Raw genomic sequence first — 25,731 nt, forward strand, 5'->3', positions numbered from 1 at the left:
CCGTCGCATTTGCTGCTTTCTCACACATAAAAAAAACAACAACCCAACCACAAAAGGCAGTCAACGAGCCGACGGAAAGCGCAAATTGAGACGCGACTCGAACGTTTACGAGCGCGCTGCGGACAAACAATAGGTTGTTTCTGTTTTTGTGAGTCTCGTAAATGGTTTTAACGAGGGCCACACTTATCTTCGCCGTTGCGGACAAAACGCACGGCGCGCATTTGTCATGATGTCGACAAATAAAGCAACTCAACGGGCCGTGTAATGAAGCTTATTAGCTGCACTTTTTAAACGCCGCGGCGTTTGTTTTTCAACAGCACTTGCTGTTGCGTCGTGTCCACGGCGCCGCCGCTTGGAAACGCGATGCGCTTCGCGATACGCTTCGCGATACGCTTCGCGACGCTCTCCGAACTTCAGCCTCGCTTCAAAATGAGTCACAAACACGACACGTTATTCTTGACGTGTGCAATGGTTCAACCTGCATGGAAAAGTGGGAGGGGCCGGGCAGTCGGGTGGCACGAAGGGTGTTCACATGGCAACGTTGACCCCCTCCGTAGAGCGTTCAGACGTACAAAGCGTAGCCCCTGAAAACGGCTTCAAGCGGAGGCTCGGGAGGTGGTTTCAACATTGACTCCCGAGTAAACTCGTTTGCGGGTTTTCCGGGCCTGCGCGGGAGCCTCGGAGAAGCCACCGCCGGGCCAAACGAAGCCCCCATTAAAAGCCCTGAAAGTGGCCTCGCTCGTAAAAAGGCAACTAAAAAGCTGGCTGACGATGCGCCCGGCTTTGATTTCAAAGCCGGCCTGGAATTAGAGCCCGGCCGCCGTCTCTTTCTGGGCCCGCTTTTCACGTGTCCTCCGTGGCGGCGGCGGCGGACGGGGAAGAACGCCGATGGACTGTGACAAGGCCTTTAATCAGGGCCGGCCGTCTCTCTCTCTCTCTCTCTCTCCCGACAATTTATGCTAATGGCTAAGGCTAGAACGGGGAGGATTTGATTACGCGGCGGCTTGATCTCGCCCACATCTGCTGCGTGTGCGGGGTCACCGACAAGCACGTGGGCGCGCGGCTTCTTCTCTGCAACTCGACACCGCCGGCCGGCCGGCCCAGCGCTCCGGCGGCGCCCGGGGGCTTCGCCGGGGCCCGTCCCGGCCGACCGGAGGTAACTTTGCCGCCGGCCGCTCCGTCGCGAGACACCGAAAGAGACTTGAAAGAGTCCCTCGGTGTCATGCTAAATTGGTGTTGGAATCCTCAGACCGCCAAAACCGTCAACATTGCACATTTATGCCCCCAAAACATGAAATGGGAGCTGTAGGCCAAATATCAGGCCATTGGCACAAGCGATTGAGTTCTAACCCAGGCAGGCGCACCCTTCGGCACGCCCCTATCCTTGACCCCATGACCTCAAGCTCAATGTCGTTTGCAAACGGACTCGGCGCACCCCCCCGCCCATCGCCAACATCGCAACGCAGCCACGGTGAGCGGGATTCCCGTATTTGCCGTCCAATGGGCCCCAAGATTTGACACACCCTCCTCGCTGTCACCGCAATCTGCCCCAAACTAAACTGAAGTCAAAGTCCAACGCAAAGGAAGCCGCTTTGGCGTACAGCCGGGCTGACTTTTACGCCACAAAGCTTTCAACACCCGAACAGAGCTCGCGCCCCGTCGTTTGCTAATGGAGCCTCCAAAGAGAAGCCAGTCAAGTGTTCCACACTAAGTGTCGGCTAATAACTCCACATTAGAACGCCACGTGGTTCGTGAGCAAGATAAGAGCCGGCCGGATGCGTCCTTTCACGGATAGCTTTGAAATGAAATCGTCAGGATTTGGCTTTTCACAAGGCGGAAAACATCCCAAGCAGAAAGTGGAGGATCGCTTTCAGCTATAAAAAAGAAAAAAAAGGGGTGGGGGGGCTGTTGGGGTATGTGCTCCTGAGCCGGCACACTGTGGGAAAGGCTGAAAATGAGCAGTCTTGGTTGGTTTTTGTTTTTTCATGGGTGGTTTTCAAAGTGGGGGCGGCGAGCCCGATCTTGGACCTCTGCAAACTGAATTTGCCTGCATATCCTTCCGACCTTTGACCCGCCGGGACTCACAAGCCCCTCCCGTTATCCCATCAGAAAACGTTGCAAAGAATGAAATGTCGCGAGAGGCTCCCACAAGCCCGGTGATGTAAACGCACCGGCGCGCTGGTGCGACAGCGGGCCGGCGGGACCTGTTTTGGGTTAAAAGCAGAAGCCCCCACAACAAAGGGCCCGCGCCGCGGCCTTGCCAGTAAGGAGAAGAATAGCGTTTTTCCCTCTTTGGCCTCTGCCGTCGGGCCCTTCTCGCGTTTCATTTTCCAAGCTCCTCCCTGGCTTGGGAAAGACGGAACGCCGCGGTGGGCCTGTGAAAGCGTCGCCCGGCCCGGCCACTGATAAAAGAAGCGCGGGACGTGCCGCGAAGGCATCCGTCTCTCCGACGACTCGGCACGGGACGGGCGGTTCTTCCGCAGAGCGGATGGCGCTTTGCCACTCGACATCATATCGCGCTTGGCCGTCTCACGCGATAGCTTGATGACGGGCCACCGAATGGCCCCCGGGCCGACATTTGGACACCCCTGCTCCATCCAATGTCCATGTGGTCTTCATTAATCTGTGAGAGCTCTTATGGTTCAATCTTTCATGGAACCTGCGAACGACGCCTACTTGGCCACATTTAAGGAATTGGAAAAGGCAACCCCCCCCTCCCAAAAAAAAAAAAAGAGCGCATTGTCTCGCTTTGTCTTTGCCGGCATATTAAGATTCGATTCATGTTACAAAAGCTCTCCGGTGTATTCCTGGCACGACGCCTCTCGCTTCCGCGTGTGGCGGTGGAGCGCAGTCGCTACACGTGCGTACGATGTACAGACGTCGCCATGTATGGAGCCTTACTTTCTCCAATAAGTCGCGGTCGGACGTCTCATGTGTTGAACAGATCTGTAATTTTGTTTTTTCGTTGGGGAGGGGAGGGGGGGGGGCGTCGTCGTCGTCATCGGTTGAAATTTACGCCCGGAAGGAAGCGAGCTGTCTTCCTCTTCATCTCCGTTTTCATTCGTCATCAAAGCAAAAGGGGCTCGGCGGCCGCGCTCTCGACAACAATGTCCTGCGCGTGCGTTTCACTGCATTTTGTGTCCTGTTATCTGTTATCATGTGTTGCTGTTATCTGCGTGCCCAGATCCAGCTCACACATGGAGCCGGCCTGCGCGCCACTCGTCCGGGTTTGGGCTCCACGGGGTTCCTCCGCACTGGGAATCGGTCCAGGCGCTCTTTTTGTTCAGGGGGGGGGGGAGTGGGGGGTTGTGGAGTTTAACAACAGATGTCGGCATCCTACCAGCTCCGCATTGGTCGACGCGAGGAAGAGGCCTGATGAGAACAGGTGGAGACCAAAACCAGATGAGGGGGCCGCATGACAAAACACGGATTCCGACACAAATGGCAGACTTTGGGTGTCGATGGGACGTGGCTTATTTCATGGCCACGCCTCCCAAATGTCATCGTGCTAAGTGAAACCGGCGTCTGGGGGGGTAGGGGGGGGGGTGTTTCAAAAGCACCGAAGGAGCCCTGGAACCGGACAAACGCGGCCAAAGGTGTGTCGCGCCAGGCAAAATGGCCGACTTCCCGCGGCTTTCATCGCGATGGGCGTGCCGACCAAATCTCCTCATAAAAATGGAGTCGGGATTCTCAAAAGGATTGAAGGAAACGGACAAACGGACGCACGCAAAGTTGTCTCACGCCAGCCAAAATGGCCGACCCCCGTACCTTTACGGCACGACTTTTTCGTGCACGTCGAGTCCCGACTGGTTTGCCTACCAAACGTCATGACGCTGAGCCAAAGTGGCTTTAGGGGCCCGGACTCACCCCCCATGCCCCGCCCCCAACCACAGGGAAACTTGGAACCTTTGCGTCCACGTAATTGCGAGGAGGCTCACGCGGCGCAATCTGCGTCGCCGGGCGGGTCGTCCCCGGCTAACTTTGAGCTTGATGGTCGGCGCCGGGGCGACGCGCGCGGGAGACGAGCACCCGCGGCGCATGTGCGACGCGCGGAGCTCTCGTGGTGAGCGAAGAACAATACGACGAATTAGTCCGTTCAAAGGCCTAACAGGAACAAGATGCGGCGCGAACGAGGCGTCGGGACTCATACGCAACATGTGTGGATTTATTAGCGCCTCTTTCTTTTCCGTCGGCCACATCTGCCGCTTTATTTGTTTCTCTGTCCGTCTGTCACCGCAAAAAATCAAAAAAAATAAAAAGGAATAAATGACTTTTGCCAGATCTTGTTTTGTTTTTTTAATGCATACTTGAAGAGTTTATTCCCCACCAAAGAATAATCCCCCCCATTGTTGTTTTTTTTTACAATGTGAGCAGCTGTTCAAATGTTTTCCGTGGCGTCGGTTTTGACACCGCCGCACGTTGGATTCATTTACTGGCTCGAGACTGACTTCAATCTAATGGGCCTTTTAATACCATCGATAATTTCCTTCCATTCTGCTGACATTGCCGTAAAATATGGCAAAACACATTTTCATCAAGGGAAGAAGAAGTCACTCTCGTGAAATGAAGAAAAAAGGACGCACGCGCTTGGATTTCGACGTTGATTCGCTGCGCGCAAAAAAAGATACGATGGAAACACGAAACGATGGCAGAAGAAAAACGCGCCCAAAGGTGGTGCAGAATAAAACACGGATCTCATTTTGTCATGCGGTATCATTAAAAAGATGTCACGCAAAAAAAAAATGTTCTTCTGCTAAATGACGCGCTATGTGGCCAATTAGATGCCAGGCGTCGTCGTCAAGCCAACTATTATTAGTAACCGTCATACAAAACTTTTGGACCAAAGTTTTAAGGCAACTAAATACTGAATCTGATGTGTAACGATGGCATGTCGACAAAATATATGTCCAAAAGTGAAAAACATCACCCGGGAGACACAAGATAAGCCAAATATTCACCACATCAAACGTCATAAAATAAACTAACAAAAATAACGTCTGGCTGAAAATGACCAATAACCAAAATGCAGCGTACAATTTGCACAGGCTTACTTATTTTGAAGAAGATTATTTGACGGTTCGTATTTTGGCAGTAATGGTGAAAAAACTAAATTGCGTCTTTTTTGAGGGGGGGGGCATTTTCACATAAAAAAAAAGTTCACGTTCCTTGCCTAAAAAAAACTCCGCCTCCAAGCGTATTTATCCGTTATGATAATGAACACGTGGCTCTGCAACCCAAATCTCAATGAGTGTACCGAAGAGGGACCAGCACCACGAACTCCCCCGACCCCCCACCCCCCACACCAGCCCAGCAGGGCTCTCCCCCGCTCCCCCTCTCCCTCCGTTTGGACCCGAGGGCCCCGCGGCGAGGCGGCAAAGCGGAGATTGGAGCTGGCACCTCCCGCTCGCAGGCGGGAGGAGGCCCCGCCTGAAGGATGGCGGGGGGAAAGCAGACATGGCAGCCCCACTTCCTGTTGCCGAGGACGCCAAATTAGAGCAGGAGAGAATCGTATGTCACATGTCTCTCATCTCACACCCTTTCTTGTTTTTGTCTTTATCTCGCCACGCAATCGCCGCCTCCTCCGACGCTCTCGAGACCGTTAGCGTGCAGAAATACAATCCAGATGATGCCCCGGGCAGGATGACCATTCTTGCCGCTCCCGAGACCGCGGGAGTTCCGCCTGGAAGAGTTGTCGGCGCGCTCTGCTTTGCGGGAGTGTCAAACTTTTGATTGCCGGCCTTCAGCTCGTCCAGGTGCGAGACTTTTCGCGTTTGCCTCGGCCAAAGTCACGACGGCTACAAGGAAGGGCGCATAACGGACTGGAGGGGTTCCGCCTGGCAGAGTCGTAGGCCCCCTTTGTTTTGTCGGAGGGTCAACCTTTCAATGAGCGCCTGTCCCGTCTCTGGTCTACGATAGGTAAGCCCTCCGCCCACTGCCCGAAGACGGTTGGGAGAGGCGCTGCGGCTCGCTCGCGACCCTCGTTAGGATCAAGCGTCTCAGATATCGGAGGGATCGTCCGTCTTTGTTTGAGAAATATTGAAAAAGATGTTTTTCAGAATCGTATTTGGAGCCATGAAAGAGGCACCGGGAAAGAGGCGGCATCGCACGGAGTAAGTCTTGAGCCAAAGTCAAGTCAAGTCGGCTGCAGGCTTCGTCAGCGAGCGTACTCTCGCCGCCAGATCTGGTTTCAATTTCTGGAAAAGCAATGACGGCGAGAGACAAAGGCGTGGGCGGGGGCGCGAAAAAACAAATCTCTTGCTCGTAAGTCGATTATTGCGGAGGATATCTGCGAAATCCAGCTTTAATAAGAGTGTTTGTGTAGGATCTGGCCGCGTCATCCCGTTGCCGCGGCCGGCCAAATAAACGGCGTCATGGAGAGGAGGCAAAAGAGCCGGCCGAGCCGGCCTCGCTACCCAACACCCCCCGCCGGCCCAATCTTTTCCAGATGCCACCGACGGATCACACCATTGACTTCTTTGGGCCCGGGCCTCCCAGGCCACACGGCTGTATTCTTGCTTCAAATCAGCTCCGTCTTTGCCATTTTTGATTGGTATCCGTTTCGCCGACGCGTCGGTCCGAGCCGGCCGGCCGCCGAGTGGCCGGGCCCGCTCGTATGTCTCCCTTCAAGACCTGATCAGCGCGCATCGTTACCATCAGAGGGGCCCGCTCCCCGCCGTTCACCCGTAAAGTGCGGCGCGATCCCGGCGAGTCATTACGGCCCGCGCCCCCCCTCGTCACGGACAGTTTGCCTCACTCATGAGTCCTAATTGTTTCTCCCGGTCTGAGATGAGCAGCTGCTACGTAGCGGTCTCAAGTGTCCGCGCAAAACATCTGGAGGGGCTGACGTCGGCCGTTTTGCCGTCCTCGGCGACTGCGGAGCGGCTCGGCGAGGTCGGGTTCGGGGAACCGGTTCTCATTTGACCCACAAACGACGGAGGGCCTCCAGCCCGAGTCGCGGCTCGAGGTCTGCAAAATCATTTGCTAGCGATGGAACAGTCATCGGAATTGCCTCAAAACCCGAAGCGATTCTTGCCATTGCAAATCCCGCGAGTCCAATTCATCTGTTGCGGGCACCCAAAACTAAAAAAAGAACAAAATAAAATAAAATCAAATTCCATTCCATCGCCGGGATGATGAAGGCACTAAAAAGGCTCTCGCTCTGCTCATCAATATCCTGTTCAGAGTCAGGCCTTCAAAATAAAAGCGTTTTGTCTGGCCGAACAAATGAAATCCAAACGGCGCAAGGCTTTTCATTTTGATTTTGAATGAAATATTCACTTCTTTTTCATCTAAAATGCACGGATTTTTCATTTCATTTACTCTTAGAATTTTTCCACTATTTGTGTCTAGTCTCATACACGTTTGTGCCATTGAAAACATCTGACGTATTTACACAATATTTGTGTAAATGCCAATTTTCAAAAATTTTGATATTTTTTATTTCATCAAATATTTGAAAAACATCGAATGAAAAAAGTATTCAGTCAGTATTTTTTTTTGCCCAACATTGACAATTAATTTTCTCAACGTTGCTTTGTTTTCTAGTACATTTCCATGGTGTGTTTTCTGTGTGTGTGCGTGTGCATGTGTGTACCGCCATAACTCTTTGACTCCGCACGTGTCCGTCAGTGCGGCCATGAAAGCTAATAGAGCGTGACCGCCCGTGCACGTTCTTCCCAAGACAAGCAATCCATTCCATTTTTTTTACTTTGCACATTGTCCATAAATCACGACGCTCATTGCAGAATTCAGCAAGTCTGCGTGTTTGTGCAAAGTGTTGCTATGGCTGGAAAAATACAAATCAACATACGATGTGCTTCTTTGTTGCTCATACACACACATATACATGTATATTCCACAAAATGTAAACCATTTAAAAGTACAGTAACCCCTCCCCACCTGCCCCCATTGCAGGCTGCAGTTACGTTTCAGACCAAAAAGTGAATGTCAACCTTCTTGCCTGCAGCCTTTGAAATGAACTGACCGCCATCACTTTCTGTCGGCGTAAAAAGCAGGATCGAAGAGGAATGGATATTTGCACATCTTCAGCAAAATCTGGTCTGATCTGAAAAAACACCAAGACGTTGAAAATCACCGGTAGCGAGTCATGTTAAGATTTCGCCGGGCCACGTCGCCATGGCGTGCACCAGGGTCTTCCTCTTGGGCACCCATCAAAGGACGACACCCTGGCACACGTCACGCGTGCCATAACTTTGGTTGTCGCGGTCCTACCCGGACGCCAATCGGCGAGTATGTCACACTAGGTCGAGGCCACTCCGAGTCGGCTACGAGACGCGACGTGTGTCTGCCATTCGTCTCAAAAGCGGGCAAGGCTCGCGGAGCCTGACGTGAAAGCGATCCTGCGTCCAAAGCGGCCGATTTCCCGCGTGCTGACAGCGGCGGCGAGGCCTCCGCGTGCGCATTGCGCGTCGGCGAGGCCCACGCGCACGCGCGACTCGGGAACGCGTGGGAACGGCGCGGCGGACGTGACTCGCCCGCCTGCTCGCTTCTCAAGAGTTTCTGTCCTCATCCCGGCCGGCGTATTTGGAGCGTATCAAAACACGGTCGCTTCGCGAAAGCCGCCATCTGCGACGACTTCAAAGTCTTTGCAAGTTGCATCAGCTTGCCTAACTGGAAACATCGATCGCGCTCCGCCTTGCCGTCCAATCACGTTTCGCGCGACGGGCCACTCATACGACAGACTGGGATTTGTTGCGGAGGGGGGGTTGTTTTTTTTTTTTTTAATTCTTTTTTTGCTCTTGTCGTTTCCCACACTTGGAGGCAAAAAGCAAAACAAGACACAGAGCGCTGTCGCAACATTACCACGATTGAGAAAGAAAAAAAAGTATATATATATTTATTGGCATTAATTTAAATGAATTTTAAAGGGATTCAATTTTTTCTGGCGAGATTAACGCGGCACACGTCACAGCGGATGTTATGTTGCTCTATAAATAAACCCGAAAGAAAACAACAAGCTGCTGCATAGGTCCGCGCACGTTTGTTTTGCGAGACACTGAAAACGGATACTTCAAGAGCAGTGGCGGGCCGTGCGTTTCAACCTTCGGCCTTCAGTGACGTCACATACATGGCTGGTCAGGCAGCACTTCATTTCAGGAGCACTTCAAACCATCAAGTATGCATTCACAAGTAAGAGCAGGAAACTACATTGACAGATATTGTCACAAATAGAAAGATGATTTAAAAATACGACATAAAATGCCAGCCAAATCTTAAACAAGTCTGTCCAATGAATTACACAATGTCGCAGTTTCATACAAGACACCAACCACACAATAACAAAACAAACTATTCTTTGAAAATAAAATGAACAGATCATTTGCATTTTGAGACTAGGCAACACAACAGCAAATAACTGAAAATGTGGAGCAGCTGAGATTGAACCAACGAAGGTGACTACAATGTGCCATTCTAAATCGCAGGTGGGCTGGTTTATTTGATACATTTTTGTATGTTTGTCATTTTATTTCGTGACCATTAATACTAACGAAATAACGAAGAAATGTAAAATAAAATTGATTTACTCACCAATGTGGTGCCTGTTCACTGAGCTGCAGATCTACTCGAGTGTCCCCCAAACGTTTTGAAACGCACCGTAGCTTGTAAGTGCCCGGCCGTGCTCTGACGTTTCCTTGCCGCCTTGGTAAAAACAACTTCAATCGGGAAATCCGGTGGAAGGTCCGTCTTGAAAATCGTGTGGAAAGTAGTCCTGCAACCAGATCAACGTCTTCTCCTTCGGCCATTTTGGGTCAAAATGCGCTCATCCAATCACCGAACGCGCACGTCCAGTGACGACATAAGGCCGGGGCAGACTCGTGATCTGATTGGCTATTGCGAGCTGAACGTGCCCGTTCATTTCCAGCGCACAGGGACCTGCTCGGTTTCATCTGAAGGCCCCGAGCAAGTTTAGTTGACCTGGCAACACAAGCTAGCTGAAATAGGATTGGATAAACTCTACCGTAAGAAATAAGTTCTTATTATTTCCCCGCCTACTGCCCGGAGACGGCTGGGATGGGCTCCAGCGCCCCCCGCGACCCTAGTGAGGATCAAGCGGTACGGAAGATGAATGAATGAATGAATTTCAAATAATAAATTAAAGCCACTCAACTAAGTGGAAATAATATGACGTAAAGAATACAGAGAATAATTTTGTTGACATACTTATGAAAATAAAATAACAAATTACATTTATGTTATTCTCAAAAGTAAAAGTATTCATTAAATTTACTTTAGCGTTTTGGCCACAGTAAGAAACAAAAGGAAATTTGGGGGCAACCCCCACCCCCTTAAAAAATAAACATTAAAAATAAAAACATAATCATTGTGAAGCTGTCTTTTGGGATCAACCGCAGAAGACTTTGGAGCTCTTTTTCAAGCCCCAAAGACACGCAGATAAAACGTCCTTTTTTTTTTCTCTGGACGACTGCACTCGCACCACCAAAAATGTTGCCGTGTGTGTGCGCGTGCGCGTCCGACAGCCGGGAATAGTTGAGCGGGGCCGCGGCCGAACGTGTCAGCTTGACTAACGAGCAAGAGGAGAAAGTCTCCATCCTCTGGTGTCTCCGGAGTGTGTCGTGCGGGGACGGCGCGGCCGCTGATGGATTGGCGGTCTGCTTCTGATTACGCGGCCGCGCCTCAGCACCAAGCCTCTCTGCACACGCCGTCCGGACTCGCTCTTCAAACGCCGTGAGGAGAGGACTGGAAGAATGAGGCGCGTCGGCGCACGTGTTGCGCCGATGGGCTTTTGGAAGACTCCTGTCTGATTTGGGGACCTTCACCTTCGCCGCCTTGAATTGAAACCCATGCGAGGGCTCGCTCACCTTTCAAGCTTCCAAACGCCTCCATCGTTGTTCCCCTTTCGATTTGGCCCGCAAGCACCCCCCCATCCGTCGTCCCACTTTGCGGGTGTCACGCCGCCTTTCCTCGCTCGTTCGACTCACCTGAGCGGCACCTCGCAAGGTCCTCCGCCTGGAAAGCAGGCCACCTTCAAATCGGAAATGGTCCTACATGATCTCGCTTGAACTTGTCTGACTCTAGCGGTCACTTCATCTCACACACACCCGCACACACACACACACACACACACACACTTCAGCCGCTGTCGACACCACGACAGGCAATGAGACAAGGTGCTGAAAGTGGCCTCCCTCAGGGAAGCGTGAGCGCGCACACACGCAAGCACACACACACACACGCATCCACTTTTTTTGTCTGCATGAATTTGAAGGCAAACTGTAAAATGTCAAAGGTCGTCACCGCTTCTGTTGTGCGTGTGGATGGAGACCAATCACCGCCAGACGGCGTCAATACTTCACGCGCGTCGTCATTCCGTCTGTCCGTCCGCTTGGGCGGTGTCCGTTTGTCCAGCGCGCGCACGTCGAAGGCCTCCAGTGCCCCCCCCCCCATTCCCCCACCCCGTCTTTCACCGTTCATCCACAAGCGCGCGCGCGCACACGCGGCCACGTTCGAGGCCTCACTCAGCACCTCGCTTGCCCCTCGAGACGAAAGGGCGGCGTTATTATGACAGGTGGACGGCAACCCCGCAAAACTACAACCGGCATAATAAACACGGCCCCAACTCCGACGGCCCCCAGCTCGTCTGTAGCAGCCGGAATTCCAATTCCGCCTTCAGCGCAACGCGGCGCCGAGCAGACAGAGTTTTTTTTTCCCCCACCGTGAGCACAACGATGACATTCACGGCAAACGAGCGAACGAAAAGTCCAGAGAGTCTGAGCGTGGCCCCCCCAGCGCGACCTCTCACGTCCCGCCGTCCGCTCCGATGTCCGCCTGCGTTTGTCCGGTCGGCGCTTTGTCGTGACGCCGCTTGGAGCTTATTCCTCCAGGAACGTCCCTCTGACATTGTCGCCGAGTTCGGATGACAGATTTCGTCGCGAAACAGGCCTCTGCAATCTTGATCCTCGTGGCTGGAAGCTTTTTGGGGGGGAAGACACACACCGCCACCATAACAAAATTGCCACCTTAACGTTTACGTGACCTGTATCATTTCTACTTCCTGTCAAAAATGTCTCCACACTTGTTTTTGTGTGTGCGAAGGCCGAACACGTCGCTCATCAGTCGGGGTGGTCGTACCTAATGAAGTGTCCGAAGGTGAGGAGGAGGAGGAGGAAGACAAATGAGGTGTTGTTGGGAGGTGTTATTGCTGCAAGTGTTTTGACGCGTTCACTCGTCGCTCATCGCTCGTCGCCCTCCTCGGGTCAACGTTTTCCTCTTCCTCTTCGGGACACGTCGACGCCGCGCTTCCTTCGGCGCTTCTCGATAGAACACAAAACAGCAATACTTCTCACGATTTATGACTCTCAACTGCCTATCAGTTGGATTTTAAAAAAAAATCAATTTGTAACTGTGTGTGTTTGTTTGCGTGAACAATGGGAAGGCACTGATCTTGCGGCGCATCCATTTTGTTGATTGCTCTTCATATTCTGACTTTTGACAATCACTTGGACAAATGGCTGACAAGTCACGACGACCAATGGCAATCAATGCAAATGACTTCCAGGCATTGAATTCGCATTCATTTGCATCTGCTGCTATTTCATTCACGTCACATTCACATTTGAAACCCCCCACCCCCCACCCCACCCCATTGCAAAGAACTTTGCCTTGAGTCAAGTTGAGGAATTTCCAACTGGGTCCACAATGTTGTGTGCGCGCGTCTGGTGGGTGGCCAGGAAACAGCAGCCAAAGGTATACACGCGCACACACACACACACACACATACGGAGCAGCAGCCGTTGCCTCGGGAAACGCTAATGAATATGGAGTGACGCGCTGGCGTTTTTGTGCGCGGCAAACACAACCAGATGCGGCAGATGTTGCCGACATGAAAGCTCTCAGGTAGCGGCCAGCGAGCACGCCATCACGTAACCCGACCCCCATGTGCCGGCTCATCGCTAATACGGGCGTTGTGTGTCAAGATCATACCTGACGGCCGCGCATGGAAAAGAGCTCAGCGGTCGTGGGAAAATGAAGGCCAACCAGTCGGGGCCCAGACACAACAAGGAAGCATCTCGCGACACCAAACGCAACTCCCCGACCTTCGCTTCCTGCTTCAAGGTGCTCGTCCACCTTTCGTTCCATCTTTGGCACATCTCGACGGCCTAATTGCCGCCGTAAGACTCGTTGGATGCCAAGGACGTGGTTTGATGTCTTTTAAGGAGTGCGATCAATCCCAGATACCGAGATTAGGGTCGAGATGGGTCTGAAAATGGCTGGCACTGAATGAGATTTCCATCGCCCTTTTCCACTTTGAATTTTGCCTTATTGTTTAAGTTACTGTCGTGAGGGGTTTGCTTTCAAAAAATGCTAACAAGATGTCTCTTGTTCATTCAATATGATCATTTAAAAAATGTCGTTCGAGACTTTAACAAGCATCATGGAAGTTGACATGATTGATTTGCTTTGGAGGGCCATAGAAAGTGATGTGGTGGGCCAGATCCGGCCCCCGGGCCTTGAGTTTGCCACCTGTGATTTAGAGCTTGAAAAGACCTCTCCCACTTGACTTCCGCCGTAAGCGCACTCTTGAGCGTTACCTTAACGCACCACTCAATCTCTATATTTGGCCCGCCGAAACACATCCCGACGACCTTCACCGTGGCTGTCCACTTTTATCTTCCACCGTATTTCCCCCCTTGATGTCTTGCTGACGCACATCTTTCCACCCAAAGTTCCGCGCTAAACTCACCTGAAAGATTTCTCTCCACCTATATTGCAGCACATACACAGAGCCACTCGATGTCCACTTCAAGCTCCCATTGTCACCTTTATTTCCGCCTGAAAAATGCCACTGTGGTCGTACACGTTTTGTTGGAACGTTTTTCCCGACTCTACGCACAATTGCAGAACAACAATGGGCAGTCCATCGTCTCTCGGGACTATCGCGACTCTCTCGTCCTGGAAATGAGCCATTCGCCTTTGGTGTCGAAGTGTTTCGAACCGTCGCGCTCGCCGTAGGAGCTGCGCTGTGACGTCACCGAGCCCCGCCTTCGCCCACCGTCAACATGGCGCTGCCGGTGCGGGCTTCCCTCGCGCCACATTTCCTGCTCAGTTTCTCCGGGAGGTTTCAGCGAGTCCGCAAAAGGTTTCTGTGCGATGGCGGCGCGTCGGAAAACGAGGTAAATACAGACCGCGCTCTTGTCCGCGTCGTATGTCGACAAGGCTCTTTCTATTTCTTGCCTCTTTTCACAGCCTTTACACTTGCCTGCGCTCGTTGCCCTCCCTCGTAGGAGAAGCGCGAACTGTCTCGTGTTTTTGCTTCGCGGTCGGCGCTTGTGTTTGTGGGTTCGTATTCGTCCAAATTGGACTTTCAACGGTACTTCGGAGTTCAGCACTTGGAGGCAATGTCATTTGCGCTTGGTGTATATCTGTGAGGACTACACGTAGGAATAGTTGACTTGGCCGTCCTAGCGTTCGAACGTCCTGATGACAATTTCCTGGGCTCCAATGGAAGTTATTTCTCAGCTTAGATCATCATCACATCCGCGCTTACTGTCTCCCATACGCGGTCCCATCCCGCTTCCTGCTCACGCGGCGGTGCGGGACGATGACATTAAGTAAGTCGGTCAATCAATCCATGACTAAGGCTGGCACCGGAGGTACCTGTCCCATCGCGCTCTCCCCTCCCCCCTGGGCGTGGCGCTTCCGAATATTGCTCTTCGGGTCACGGCTTCGACCTCCTCTGCCGGCGAGTCTCTCTTCTCCGTCCGAGGTTCCCAAGTCGCGCCAGACATTTTTCCAGGTGGACTCGGAAGCCCCCATCCCACTGAGGAGCCACCGTTTGCCAATGTCGAGCGCCCGTCAGCGTTCCCTCAAGGTCGGAAACGTCGGCCAATAAAAACAAAAACATCCAAACTGTTGCTTAACGTTTGGCCAACGTTCAGCGTTTTCAGAGAATTGTGAGAATTGGAAAAAGTGTTTTTGTTTTTTGTTTTTTTCCAAGGCGTGACGAGCAAGCGAAGAAGGCTTGCGGCCCGGTTTGACGCACATGGCACCTCGGCCCCCTTTTGTGCCAGCCGCTTTGCACATTTTACAAGAAACAAAAAGCGGCGCTTCATTGACCGTCTTATTGCCGCCAGCGCAAGCAAAATTTGGGCGCAGGGCGCTTCTTGAAGGAGTGGCTATTAGCTTGAGCGTTTGTGCCCGGGGAGCGACGCGGGGGTGACGTCACGGACGGCGTCGAGCGGCAGGCAACGCCACGGCGCAACAGAAAGGGCAAACCAACGTTGGGGTGCCAAGGTCTGCCGGCTTGCTTTTGCACTCATCGGGGTGCGGTGCCGTGGCCGCGGGAAGCGGCCTGCGGGGTTCTCCCCGCCGCCCCGAAATTCACTTCCACCCGAGGAAGTCGTCTCTATATTCCTGAGCTGGCCGATTTCTTTTCAAATGTGGGCGCTAATTCCCTCAGCTGGGGTTTAGGCCAACATATTGACAAAATCCAAATCCCATCCGAGGCGGCTCCACGTCGCAAATTCCAATTTTGGGGGGTCGTCTTCTTGTTTTCCCAACAAAATTTGTTGGAGTCGGTCTTTGGCTGAATTTGCTGGCGTGACAAATCACTTTTTGTACTTTTGTTGTCGTTGTGAGTGTTTTTTTTCCCCTTTCGCTTTCCCGTTTGGTTCTTTTGCCACCTGGTCGCAGCGACGGCTAGTTTTCCCTCGTCGGCGTGGCTAAACGGGCCGCTTTATGGGCTGGCTAATTGCGTCCGTCACCCGCGTGTAACCGCGGCGACCGCTCGCCAGATCCCAGACTTGATACGCTCGCCCCGGCTCCATTTTTGTCACTTTGCTTCCAGCTGGAAACGGCGCTTCAAGGCTGAGTTCCTAATGAGGTCCATCAGAATTTCCTGCTGCCCCCCCGCCCCCACCCCAAAGGGGCCTCCCCGCAGGCTGTCTTGAAGTCTGGACCCCGGAGAAGCCGCGGCCCGCCGAGGTTATTTTTGGAGCGGCCCGCGTCTGCTGTTTTTGAAGGGCCTCCAGTCGCCATTAATCAGGCCGGGGACCCCAGGCGCGGGGGCCCCGTCCCGCCGCGCCGCCGCGTTTCTGTTGCCGCGCAGCGTGAAGCTCGGAGGAGCCTCATCAATCTCACCTGTCCCGCGCTCCCACCGCAGATTTAATCAAATGTTCTTTTTGGGGGGGAGGGGGGGAGGGGACGTACCCCCGCCCACAACTCCCCGGCACCCTCCGTGGAGGAAAAACGGAAAAACACACGCTGAAATCTGGAATGGGCTAAGAGAAAAAAAAGGGGGGGGCTCCGTGAGGGGGGTGGGGAGAAAAAAAGTGTTCACGTGGTGGATGTTTGTTTTTTGGGACACCTCTTTGGCACCTCCTGCCATGTGGAGGAAAATGCATGCATGTCATTTCCCAGGCTTGAGAGTCCGAATAATTTAGCATTGAGGACTCGGGAGGGGGGGGGGGGGACAAAAGCAACAAAAAGTCCCTCCCTGCTTCCATTTGCGTGAGGAGCGAAGGTTGGTACGAGGCCGGCGCGGACTCGAGGCACGGCGGGCACGGCTTTTCTCAGATTTCACCCTGGCGGCTGGTTGAGGGTTGGGGGGGGGGGGGGGGGAATGGGAGCGGGCCAAATCTTTTCTTGCCGCTTCACGCCGAGAGGAAAGTTTGGGATTGGAGTGAAGGGGGAGACCCCGCCTCCTCTCCGTCTGACTTCGGCCTTGGGCGACCGCTGGCTGGAGCTCGGTTTAGGGGGTGACCGCCCCCCTCCCCCTCCTTCCGTGACCTTTGGCTGCTGGCATTTCAGTCCCAAATGAAAGTCCTTCCGATCGGGATACGCGGCTCGGCTCAAAGTCACGGTTGGGAGCGCGCTTGGGCTCATCTGATTGGGAAAGGTCGTCTGTCGGCGGCTACGGGGAAATCCTTCCATGCGGTTGGGGCCGGGGGGCCGCCGCTTCCATTTTGTCTTTGCAAGTTTGCCTTCGGGTCAGCTCGGGAGCCCCCTCCATGAAATATCATCAAGTCGTTTTGCCTTTCTTCCCCTGACCTCAGTAGCTGCGTGTTTTTTTTTTTTTCCGTCCCGGTTGCTGCCCTTCTCGGTTTCTTTTGCTTGGCTCCCCCCCCCCGAAGGCACGGCCGGCGCCAAGATTCCACCGAGGACAACTTGACGTCTGCAGGTGCAAATCCACCCAAAGGCTTCTTGAAGAAGCCTCCAAATGAGGAATGTCGCCTTTTTCTTTTTGGTCTGACATTTTCTTGCTTGGTACGAGATATCCAGTTGCGGCGTCTTCTAACGTGCGCGCGCGCAACGTCGTCGAGTTTGCTTAACCGGAACGTAGATGGCCACGTCGGATAGGGAGCGAAGGCACGTCAAGCTGAATTAAGATTGCAGTCTTACCGGGTAGGCGGGGGTTATTCCTGGGACGGATGGGGAACACCGGACCCTCTGTGCTGGGATGCTCAGCGGGAGGGCAGGGGGGACAGTGGGGGGGGTCTTCCGTCATTCCATCCTTCCATTCGCACTTCTCTCGGGATGCGGCGTTGGCAAAGATCTGACGCCGGATTGCAGCTCCAAAGATTGAGCGGTCGCTCGCAGCGTGGGGGAGGGGGGGGGGGGCGTCCGGCAGACTTGTTGAAATTGGCGCGCGCCGTCGGTGTGAAACGTCTTGGCTGCCGTTGAGCGTAGGAGCCCTGAAAGGCCGTCCAGAGCGCATCACGGAACAGATGCGCTCTGTCGGGCCGCCATGAACAACGCCGACGACCAAAGCTGGAAAAGCTTCGACGCCGACGACGGCCGATCCTCACTTTCGACCTGCCGCCGATTGCAAATTCAACACCCGGCGTTTTTCGAGGTCGCCGACGGAGAGACGGGGATCTTTTGCCGTTTGTTTTGATTGGCCGTTGCTTTGCAGCGCCGTCATTTCGGTCCAACTTCCCAAACTGAATTCATCTCAAATCGAAGTCGTCCCAGACGGATCAACGGTGCTGAGTCGCGAAGCTTTCCCCTTCACACGCTACAAAATGGTGGCAAATATTTGGAGGCGTCGCCACAGCCCATCGCGGCTGAGGAAATGTTCTCCGGCTCTGACAAATGTTAAAAAAGAAAACAAGAACCGTCAGCCTGTCGACGACGCTTAACAGCCCCCCCCCCCCTTCGCTCCTCATATTTTAACACCGACAGCGGCGGCCGTCGCGCTGCAATCGTCGCTAAAGTGACGAAAGCTTTCCTCTTTCGCGGCCGCCATATGCTGAAGACATTGCACGCTTTGTGTGTGTTAGAGTCCATGTCTGAAGGGGGGGCAGGGGGGGGGGGTTACGTACACGTTAGCGCCGTGTTTTCGCATTTTTTCCAGGAATAGGTCTTCATTTGTCTGGCAATGTCACCGTGCGGTAACGTCCGCGGGGGGGGCGAAGGTCAAGCGCAAACACGCTGCGGGGGGGAAAACCCCCATCTTAAAGTCCATCTTAAAACTTGGACAGACGACTCTTCAAAAAAATAAAAGCCGCCTCCCGGTCGGCCCGGCGGAAAAACTGCCGTCACGTCACGCCAGGACAAAGAGCGAATCGTGCGGCGTCTTTTTTTTTTTTTTTTTTTTTTTCCTCTCCAGTTCCAGCGGGGGGGCCCCTTTCCAACATTTCTCTCTCTTCTCGTCCGCCGGGGAACAAGCGACCGCACGCCGCGGTGCCGGCGAGAAAACGTTGGATTAATCAGCCGCAACAAAATGACATCCTCGCGCAAGAATGCCTAATAAATGCAATACGGGAGAAACACGGCCGGCGCCGGCGTGCCAGGCGACGCCGCGAAACTTTTCAAGCCCCCGCGAAGACTCGCGCAAAGCCCGCAAGAAGGGGGCCGAATGTTGTCGCGGCAAAACTCATTTGAGTTGAATTCCACGTTGACAATTGGGGAGCTTCCGCTCGCATCGGCGACCACAAGAACAAATTGAAGGCCAGCAAGCGCAGAAATCCTCCGGAATGCCCCAAAGGCGTCATTTTGACATCACGGCTTCGGCTTTGTGCAAGTACACGCCCCTAAATCGGCACCCAAATTGGGAGATTTGGTGCCTCCCCCCCCCCCATCCCGAGGAGGTCCGGAAAGCAATATTTCATCCGGCGGCGAGGCCGTCCGCCACCCAAATTGCATGCGCGGCGAGCAAAATTGAAGAGGACGCCAGGCCGCCATTTTGTTGTCGGCGACGGTCGGGCGGCGATGACCCGCTGAGCTTTTCGGCCTCAACTCAAACGGCACGCGCCCGTCTCGAGGAAACGTCAGCTCGCGTTACCGAGTGGGCCGCGCCTTTCCTTCCGCGATGGTTTTATGAGACGTATGAAATATGGCGGGACAAATCGCGCGTCGAGACGCTCGCTGCCGGGATTTCCAAGCGGGATCGCCTTTTACGACCGTGGCGCTCGTGTTGCGGCATCCGTCATAAAAATTAATTGCCGTACACTATTGGCTGTCCGGCCTGTCGTCGGGCGGGGGCTGATTTACCTCTTCGCCCCCCCCCCCTGCCCCTAAAGCCCACAAAGCGCTCTCCAGACCGCGGCCGGCCGGCTTTCCTTCCTCGGAGGCGTCTGGCCAGGTGACGGCTGCTTCGTGGCCGCTGTTGACTCTGCTTGACACTTGATTGGCTCAAATGACGCCATTAGCATGTCTGCGTGGCTAATGGCTTCCTTCGCGGGGGATGGGGGTGGGGGGCATGTCAGCCGGAGGTGAGAACACACATGAGCCAGACCCGGGGTTACCGTCTGCGCCCTAAATCGACCCCGACGCCCCCCCCCCCCCCCCCCCAAGAGGCTCGCCGCAATTACATGGCAGCTAATGACTTAAGCGCTCAGTTCCTTCCGGCCTCGCTCGCGTTCCAGCGCGCCGGGAGCTTTGCAGCGGCCGGCGCTCGGGACTCGGGCTGCCGGCCGCTCGACGCCATGGGTGCGGCGAGAAGCGCGGCCGGCGAAAAGGAAGCCCCGGGGCGTTTTCGTTGCTCGCCGAGAAGCCAGAAAGGTCCGGACGACCGGCTCGAATTAGCTCCTTTCTGCGCGGCCTCTGAGCTTTTCCGTTGACCGCGTAACATTGACGTTTGACAGTTGGCTTCTTTTCTTGGGCAGGAGCCACCGACGGCGGCGTGCCGGGTGTTCTCGGGGATCCAGCCCACAGGGGTCCCCCACCTGGGCAACTACCTGGGCACCTTGGACAACTGGGTGACCCTGCAGGAGCGCTACCCGTCGGTGCTGTACAGCGTGGCCGACCTGCACGCCGTCACGCGGCCGCAGGACCCGCGCGCGCTCCGGACCAACACCCTGGACATGGTGGCCAGCCTGCTGGCGTGCGGCGTGGACCCGCGCAAGGCCGTCCTCTTCCAGCAGTCGCAGGTTCGCCCCGCCCCCGACACGCCATCCGCGTGGCTGAGAAACGGCGCAGATTGAGGAGTCGCCATGTTGCCGCAAGTGCTCCGCGTTTTTGACAGCCCTAATGTTGCTCGGCGCCCTTCGTCTCCTCGTGGATAACCTGGCCCGTTAAAAAGAACAAATCAAAAAAACTCGGGGGATTCCGTCTTTGCCCTTTCTTATTCCAAGCCGCGTGTGGACTCCCAGCTGACATTTTGGATGCACGCAAATCCTTTGAGTGCCTCGCCGTCTATTTTTCCTTCTTTTTACACCGTGAAAGGGGTGAAGTGGCCCCCGCTGTCACATACTGATCCAAGTTCCAGTTATCTGACACGAGAGAGAGAATGTCAACGCAGCCGGCCAACCAGAAAGTTGAATTTGCCCCAAAACACGGCCGCGCATCCGCTAGTGAAACCAAGGCAGCCGCCGCTGCATCCTTCTTCAAATCTTCCAATACAGTATGCCATCCTCTCTGGCGGCATGATGTTCAATTGCCTGCGGTACCTTCCGCTGCCTCTGTGAGGCGCCAGGCCGTCACCGTCTTCGTGCTTCCATTTTCTTTGGGTGTTTTTTTTTTCTTCATTGACACGAAAGATGATATGGGAGTTCAACGTTCAGGTGGCGCGATTGAAGGCGTCTGAATATTTGTGACCTGGCAGGTGCCCGAGCATGCCGAGCTTTCCTGGATCCTCGGATGCCTGACCAGCATGCCGCGCCTCCGACACCTGCCGCAGTGGAAGGTACCCGTGGAAAACGCACACACAACAAGAAAAATCGAAAATAAAATACTTAATAACAAAATCAAATGGGAAAAAAAAATCTTTTTTGTTGTTGTTGTTTTTATTTTTTTTTTAAGTAGTCGTGAAAATGCTACAGTAGGGAATGCTACTTGCCTTGATCGCACAATACTTTGTGACTTTTTTTTTTTAAAGAAGAAACTTCAATGAAAATACGCCATATATTTAAAAAAAAAATTCAACTAAAACAAAGCCTTTTCAACATCCTGAAAACCCTCAAATCCCATCCTGACACTCACACACACACACACACACACACACACACTATTCCGGTTTGCACTTGCTGGATGGCCAATCGATCACGCAGCAGCGCGCCAGCTTTTGGGATTTTGCTGCAGTTGTTTACTTGTTGAAACGGACAAAGCCTTGGTCATCGAGCACGTTTTTGGTTTTTTTTCCTGCCGCCGCGTGTCGGATTTCCATCCCGCTTCTCCGTCGTTGTTTTCGTCTGTTTTATTGCTTTCTCCATCTGTCAGATTTGTCCTCCTAATAGCCGTCATTTCCCGACCACATGTGGCGTCAATCGGGCCCCGAGGAGGTGCCGCGGCCAAAAAAAAAAGGCCTGCATACACGCACCTTCTGGAAGCCTGAAAAAGACTGGTCGCCGCCTGTTCCGATCCTGGGTCACTAAAATATCAACATATGTTTTTTGTTTTTTTTAAACATTTTTTTGGGGGGGGGCATGTGTCCAGATCAAGAGCAAGCAGAAGAATGAAGGCAGCGTGGGCCTGTACACCTATCCTGTTCTCCAGGCCGCTGATATTCTTCTGTACAAGTGAGTAGAGCCAGCACTCAATCAGGTGGTGCAGTTTTCAGGCCGCCCGGCGCTTGTCCTCCAGGCCTGCGGGCGGCGCTGTGCCCACTTGCACTTCAAATCTTCAAATTAATCTTCAATTAATCCGATAAAACTCCCACCATATTCTCAAGTTCATCACAGCAAAAATATGAACCTATAACTGCAAAAAAAAAAAAGTATGATATCCTTTGAAAACACGATAAAGTGAAACACGCTGTAATCTGATGATTATTATGATGATGATATCCCCCCCCCACCCACCCACTTGACTAACCACGTTTGCATAAGCACATGCGCTCCAGATGACAGTGTACAGTTGTTGGCTCTCAGGTCCACGCACGTCCCCGTCGGAGAAGACCAGGTCCAGCATCTGGAGCTGGCTCAGGATCTGGCTCGCATCTTCAACCGACGCTACGGCCACGCCGTCTTCCCTCAGCCCCGCGCCTTGCTCGGTAAGAACACCTCGGGCTCAATCCGAGGCTCCCTTCCGCAATCCTGATAAGAATGACGCGCATGGAACTATTTTGGAATGCCGGCGCACGGGCCTCGCAATGAAACGCACACATGGTCAACACGCACGCACACGCCGACTCAAAATGCGCTTGTTTATTCCAAAGCCTCGTAAAAATACAAAATGGCGTCAGCACTTTTGATGAAAGAAGCCTCTTTGCCACCGTTCGGGTGATAATTGACTGCTGAGGGGGGCGGGACTTGTGATTGATTGGCGGCCGGCGGCGGGGACCATCTGATGCGTCTTCCCCAACCGCTTTTTCGTTTTTGGGAAGCCCAATAAAACAATTGCAGGAGATGAGGTTTCGTGTTGCTCGGTTACCGAAACAACGCCCCCCCCCACAAGAAGTTTGCGGTCAGTTTTGAACTTTTGCACTTGTGCAGGGATCTTGTGCACCGCCGACCTTCACCTGTTCTCCATCCGATTCCCTCCGCAGGCTCCGCCCGGAAGGTCAAGTCCCTCCGTGACCCCTCCTCCAAAATGTCCAAGTCGGACGGCCAGACCATGGCGACCATTTATATCACGGACACTCCGGATGACATCACCCTGAAAATCCGCCGCGCCGTCAGCGACTTTACCTCGGAGGTGACGTACGACCCGGAAGCCAGGCCCGGCGTGTCCAATTTGGTGGGCATTCACGCCGCCGCCGCCGCCATCGGCGTGGACGAAGCCGTGTCGCTGGCCCGGGGCTTGGACACGGCCGCGTACAAAGGCCTGGTCGCCGAGGTGCTGGTCCAGAGGCTGGCGCCCGTTCGCCAGCGGCTGCTGCGGCTCAAGGCGGAGCGCTCCCACCTGGAGGCCGTGCTGGAAGAGGGCCGGCGCCGAGCCTGCGAGCTGGCCACCCCCACGCTACAGCAAGTCCGAAAATTGGTCGGATTCTGTTGACGGGACGGACGCACTTGGAACCGGGAGCGCCCGATTGGTCCATTTGCCTGCATGAGCTCATCGCTCTTGTCGGTTTTGTGAGGGGACTGGATCTTGCTTACCAAAAAGAACACAAACAATCAAGATGGCAGAACAACTGGCCTCATTCTATTGGCAGGCGGACTCAGAACAGGCGCCACCTGATTGGTCTGTTTTTCTTTTTTTCCATTCATTATTTACTGTCTCATGAAAGAAATGTCATGATTATAAAAAAATGATGCAAAAATACCTATAGATATACAAATATAAGTGTGTATGAATATATGTATGTGTGTGTGTGTATTTATATACATGTGTGTGTGTGTGTATGTATGTGTATATATATATATGTAGGTATATATGTGTGTGTGTAAATATATATATACTGTATACATATGTGAGTGTGTATTATATATACACAGTACATATATATAAATATATAATATATATATATATATATACACACACACATATAATTTATTTCCCCCCCCCCTCCCCCTCAGATGACTAAATGTCGAACAGACACGGCCTATTGTTTTTGTTTTTTGCCTGCATCACGTCCTGCCTGCCTGCAAAAAGCATTCGATATTTGGATAGGATCATGATTCCAAGAAATAATAAATGTTTGAATATTCAACATGGTGCTTTTCTGCTGTGTTTGTGCTTCAATTCCAACAATGGCATTTTCGCTGTAGATGTGAGAAGACTGCTCAGATTTTTTCCACCCAGCGGATTGGAAGAATGCCACCTGATTGGTCCGTCCGCATCATTTCTTTTTTATTTTTAACCGACAGAACCTGCATCGTAGTTTCCTGCGTTCATTTGGGGTGGTTCCCGATCACAAAAAATAATCATTCATTTTTAAACGTTGAAAGTGATCGTTTCGTATTTTTCGTGGTATTTACGATTTTAGTTTTATTTTTTTGTCCAATTTTCTAGACCAAAACTCATGATGGATTGAAAAGTTCACAGCCAACAATATTTACACGCGCAACAATACACGCACAGAGGACATTTCCCACGCGAAGAGATAACGTTTAAAATCAAATGACAATTTGCACCACTTGTCCACGATTCTCGTCTCAGTTGGGACAAAATACGAAACGACTAAAAATGCCCCAAATGAACAACCCCGGATTTTCATCGCCCACTGGCCGCCATTTTTCTTGCTTTTCCCCCTTTTGGTTGTTGTCATCCTCTTCTCTCTCTCTCTCTTTCACACACACACACGTTTGTGTTAACAGCCCCTTTAAAAAACGGACATTTTCACACCCTAAAAAAAAACTCAACGTCAAACGTGTGCAAAACGTGTTTTATGCACACGGGGAAAACACGTCATTAGGTCACCATGAACCTAAACAAAACGATTACACTTCACTGCGTTTAAACCGAAAAAAAGGCTTCTTATTTTTATTCAACTCTTGAAAGGCGTTTCCTATTCATTTCGAATGATCAAAATTGTTACTTTACTCCACAAAAATCACATCGCCATTTCGCTTTTATTTGAGTATAAAACACGTCCTAACTTCGTATGTGCGCGCGCGCGCGTGTGTGTGCGTGTGTGTGTGCTTGCCCGGGCCTTGTACGTGTGTTTTACGACTCTAATTATTTATTTTTCTTTTCTTTTTTTGCCCTCTTTAGTTGCTGCAGAGGTCGGTCGGGGCCAAACAAGTTCTGCTCAGGTTCTGCACATGAAAGGCAGCAACGTTGTCACGTCGTCATGCTGTTCGTGAGGAACAAAGCAAAAAATAAATAAATACAGCTAAAAAATGACATTGAAAAGCGTCATCCGGAGTATTCTTTTTTGTTGCATTTTTTTTAATGACTATGTAGTAGATTTGAACAAGAATCAAATCAGGGCGGCCACTCTATCGATGTATAGATCGCTCTTTTTCTATATCTATCTATATATTCGTGTGTGTGTGTGTGTGTGGTTGTATTATGATTGTGTGAAACAGAAATCCACCCACAGACACACATTGTTACTTTGATTTGCGTTACCCGGCCTCGTGAAAAAATGATGCATGCTCCTGAAATTTGTACGGCATGCACACGTTGCTTTTTCTCTTCAATAATTAGAATTTGCACTCATCGTGTGGATTTTAATTGCACCCGTCGTTGGCTTTGCGTGACATGTTGATGATGAGATGTTTTTTGTAAAGGACCCAGAGAAATATTTGCGCTGATGGATTTTCGACGTTTCGTTAAGCCGCTGTTGTATTAACGTGTATTAGGAAACAGCAACTTTTCATGTAGCCACCTTCGTGATCATAAAAAGCGCAACTTGTCATAATAGTCATGAGGTGAGATTCCCGTTTATGCGTCTCGTAACAGGCTGGTTGCAAGAGGTATTATTCG

At 52.5% G+C, this 25,731-nt stretch overlaps 1 protein-coding gene across 1 annotated transcript; it reads left to right on the top strand.

Moving 5' to 3' along the window:
- The first annotated feature begins 14,005 nt into the window (after positions 1-14,005).
- On the top strand, positions 14,006-24,010 carry wars2 (tryptophanyl tRNA synthetase 2, mitochondrial). The gene is made up of 6 exons (XM_052082036.1): positions 14,006-14,153; positions 20,088-20,351; positions 21,026-21,106; positions 21,856-21,938; positions 22,290-22,411; positions 22,907-24,010. The coding sequence occupies exons 1-6, from the start codon at positions 14,040-14,042 to the stop codon at positions 23,353-23,355; spliced, it is 1,113 nt and encodes a 370-aa protein (XP_051937996.1). The 5' UTR covers positions 14,006-14,039; the 3' UTR covers positions 23,356-24,010.
- The last annotated feature ends 1,721 nt before the right edge of the window (positions 24,011-25,731 follow it).

The sequence above is a fragment of the Hippocampus zosterae genome, chromosome 12 (assembly GCF_025434085.1).
Source record: "Hippocampus zosterae strain Florida chromosome 12, ASM2543408v3, whole genome shotgun sequence".
NCBI classification, from domain to species: Eukaryota; Metazoa; Chordata; class Actinopteri; order Syngnathiformes; family Syngnathidae; genus Hippocampus; species Hippocampus zosterae.

Bases quoted from the DNA above. Each gene is read 5' to 3' on its own strand.
- wars2 (XM_052082036.1), top strand. From the start codon at position 14,040: ATGGCGCTGCCGGTGCGGGCTTCCCTCGCGCCACATTTCCTGCTCAGT. The intron at 21,107-21,855 runs GTACCCGTGGAA...GCATGTGTCCAG, and splicing joins GACACCTGCCGCAGTGGAAG to ATCAAGAGCAAGCAGAAGAA. The intron at 22,412-22,906 runs GTAAGAACACCT...TTCCCTCCGCAG, and splicing joins TCAGCCCCGCGCCTTGCTCG to GCTCCGCCCGGAAGGTCAAG.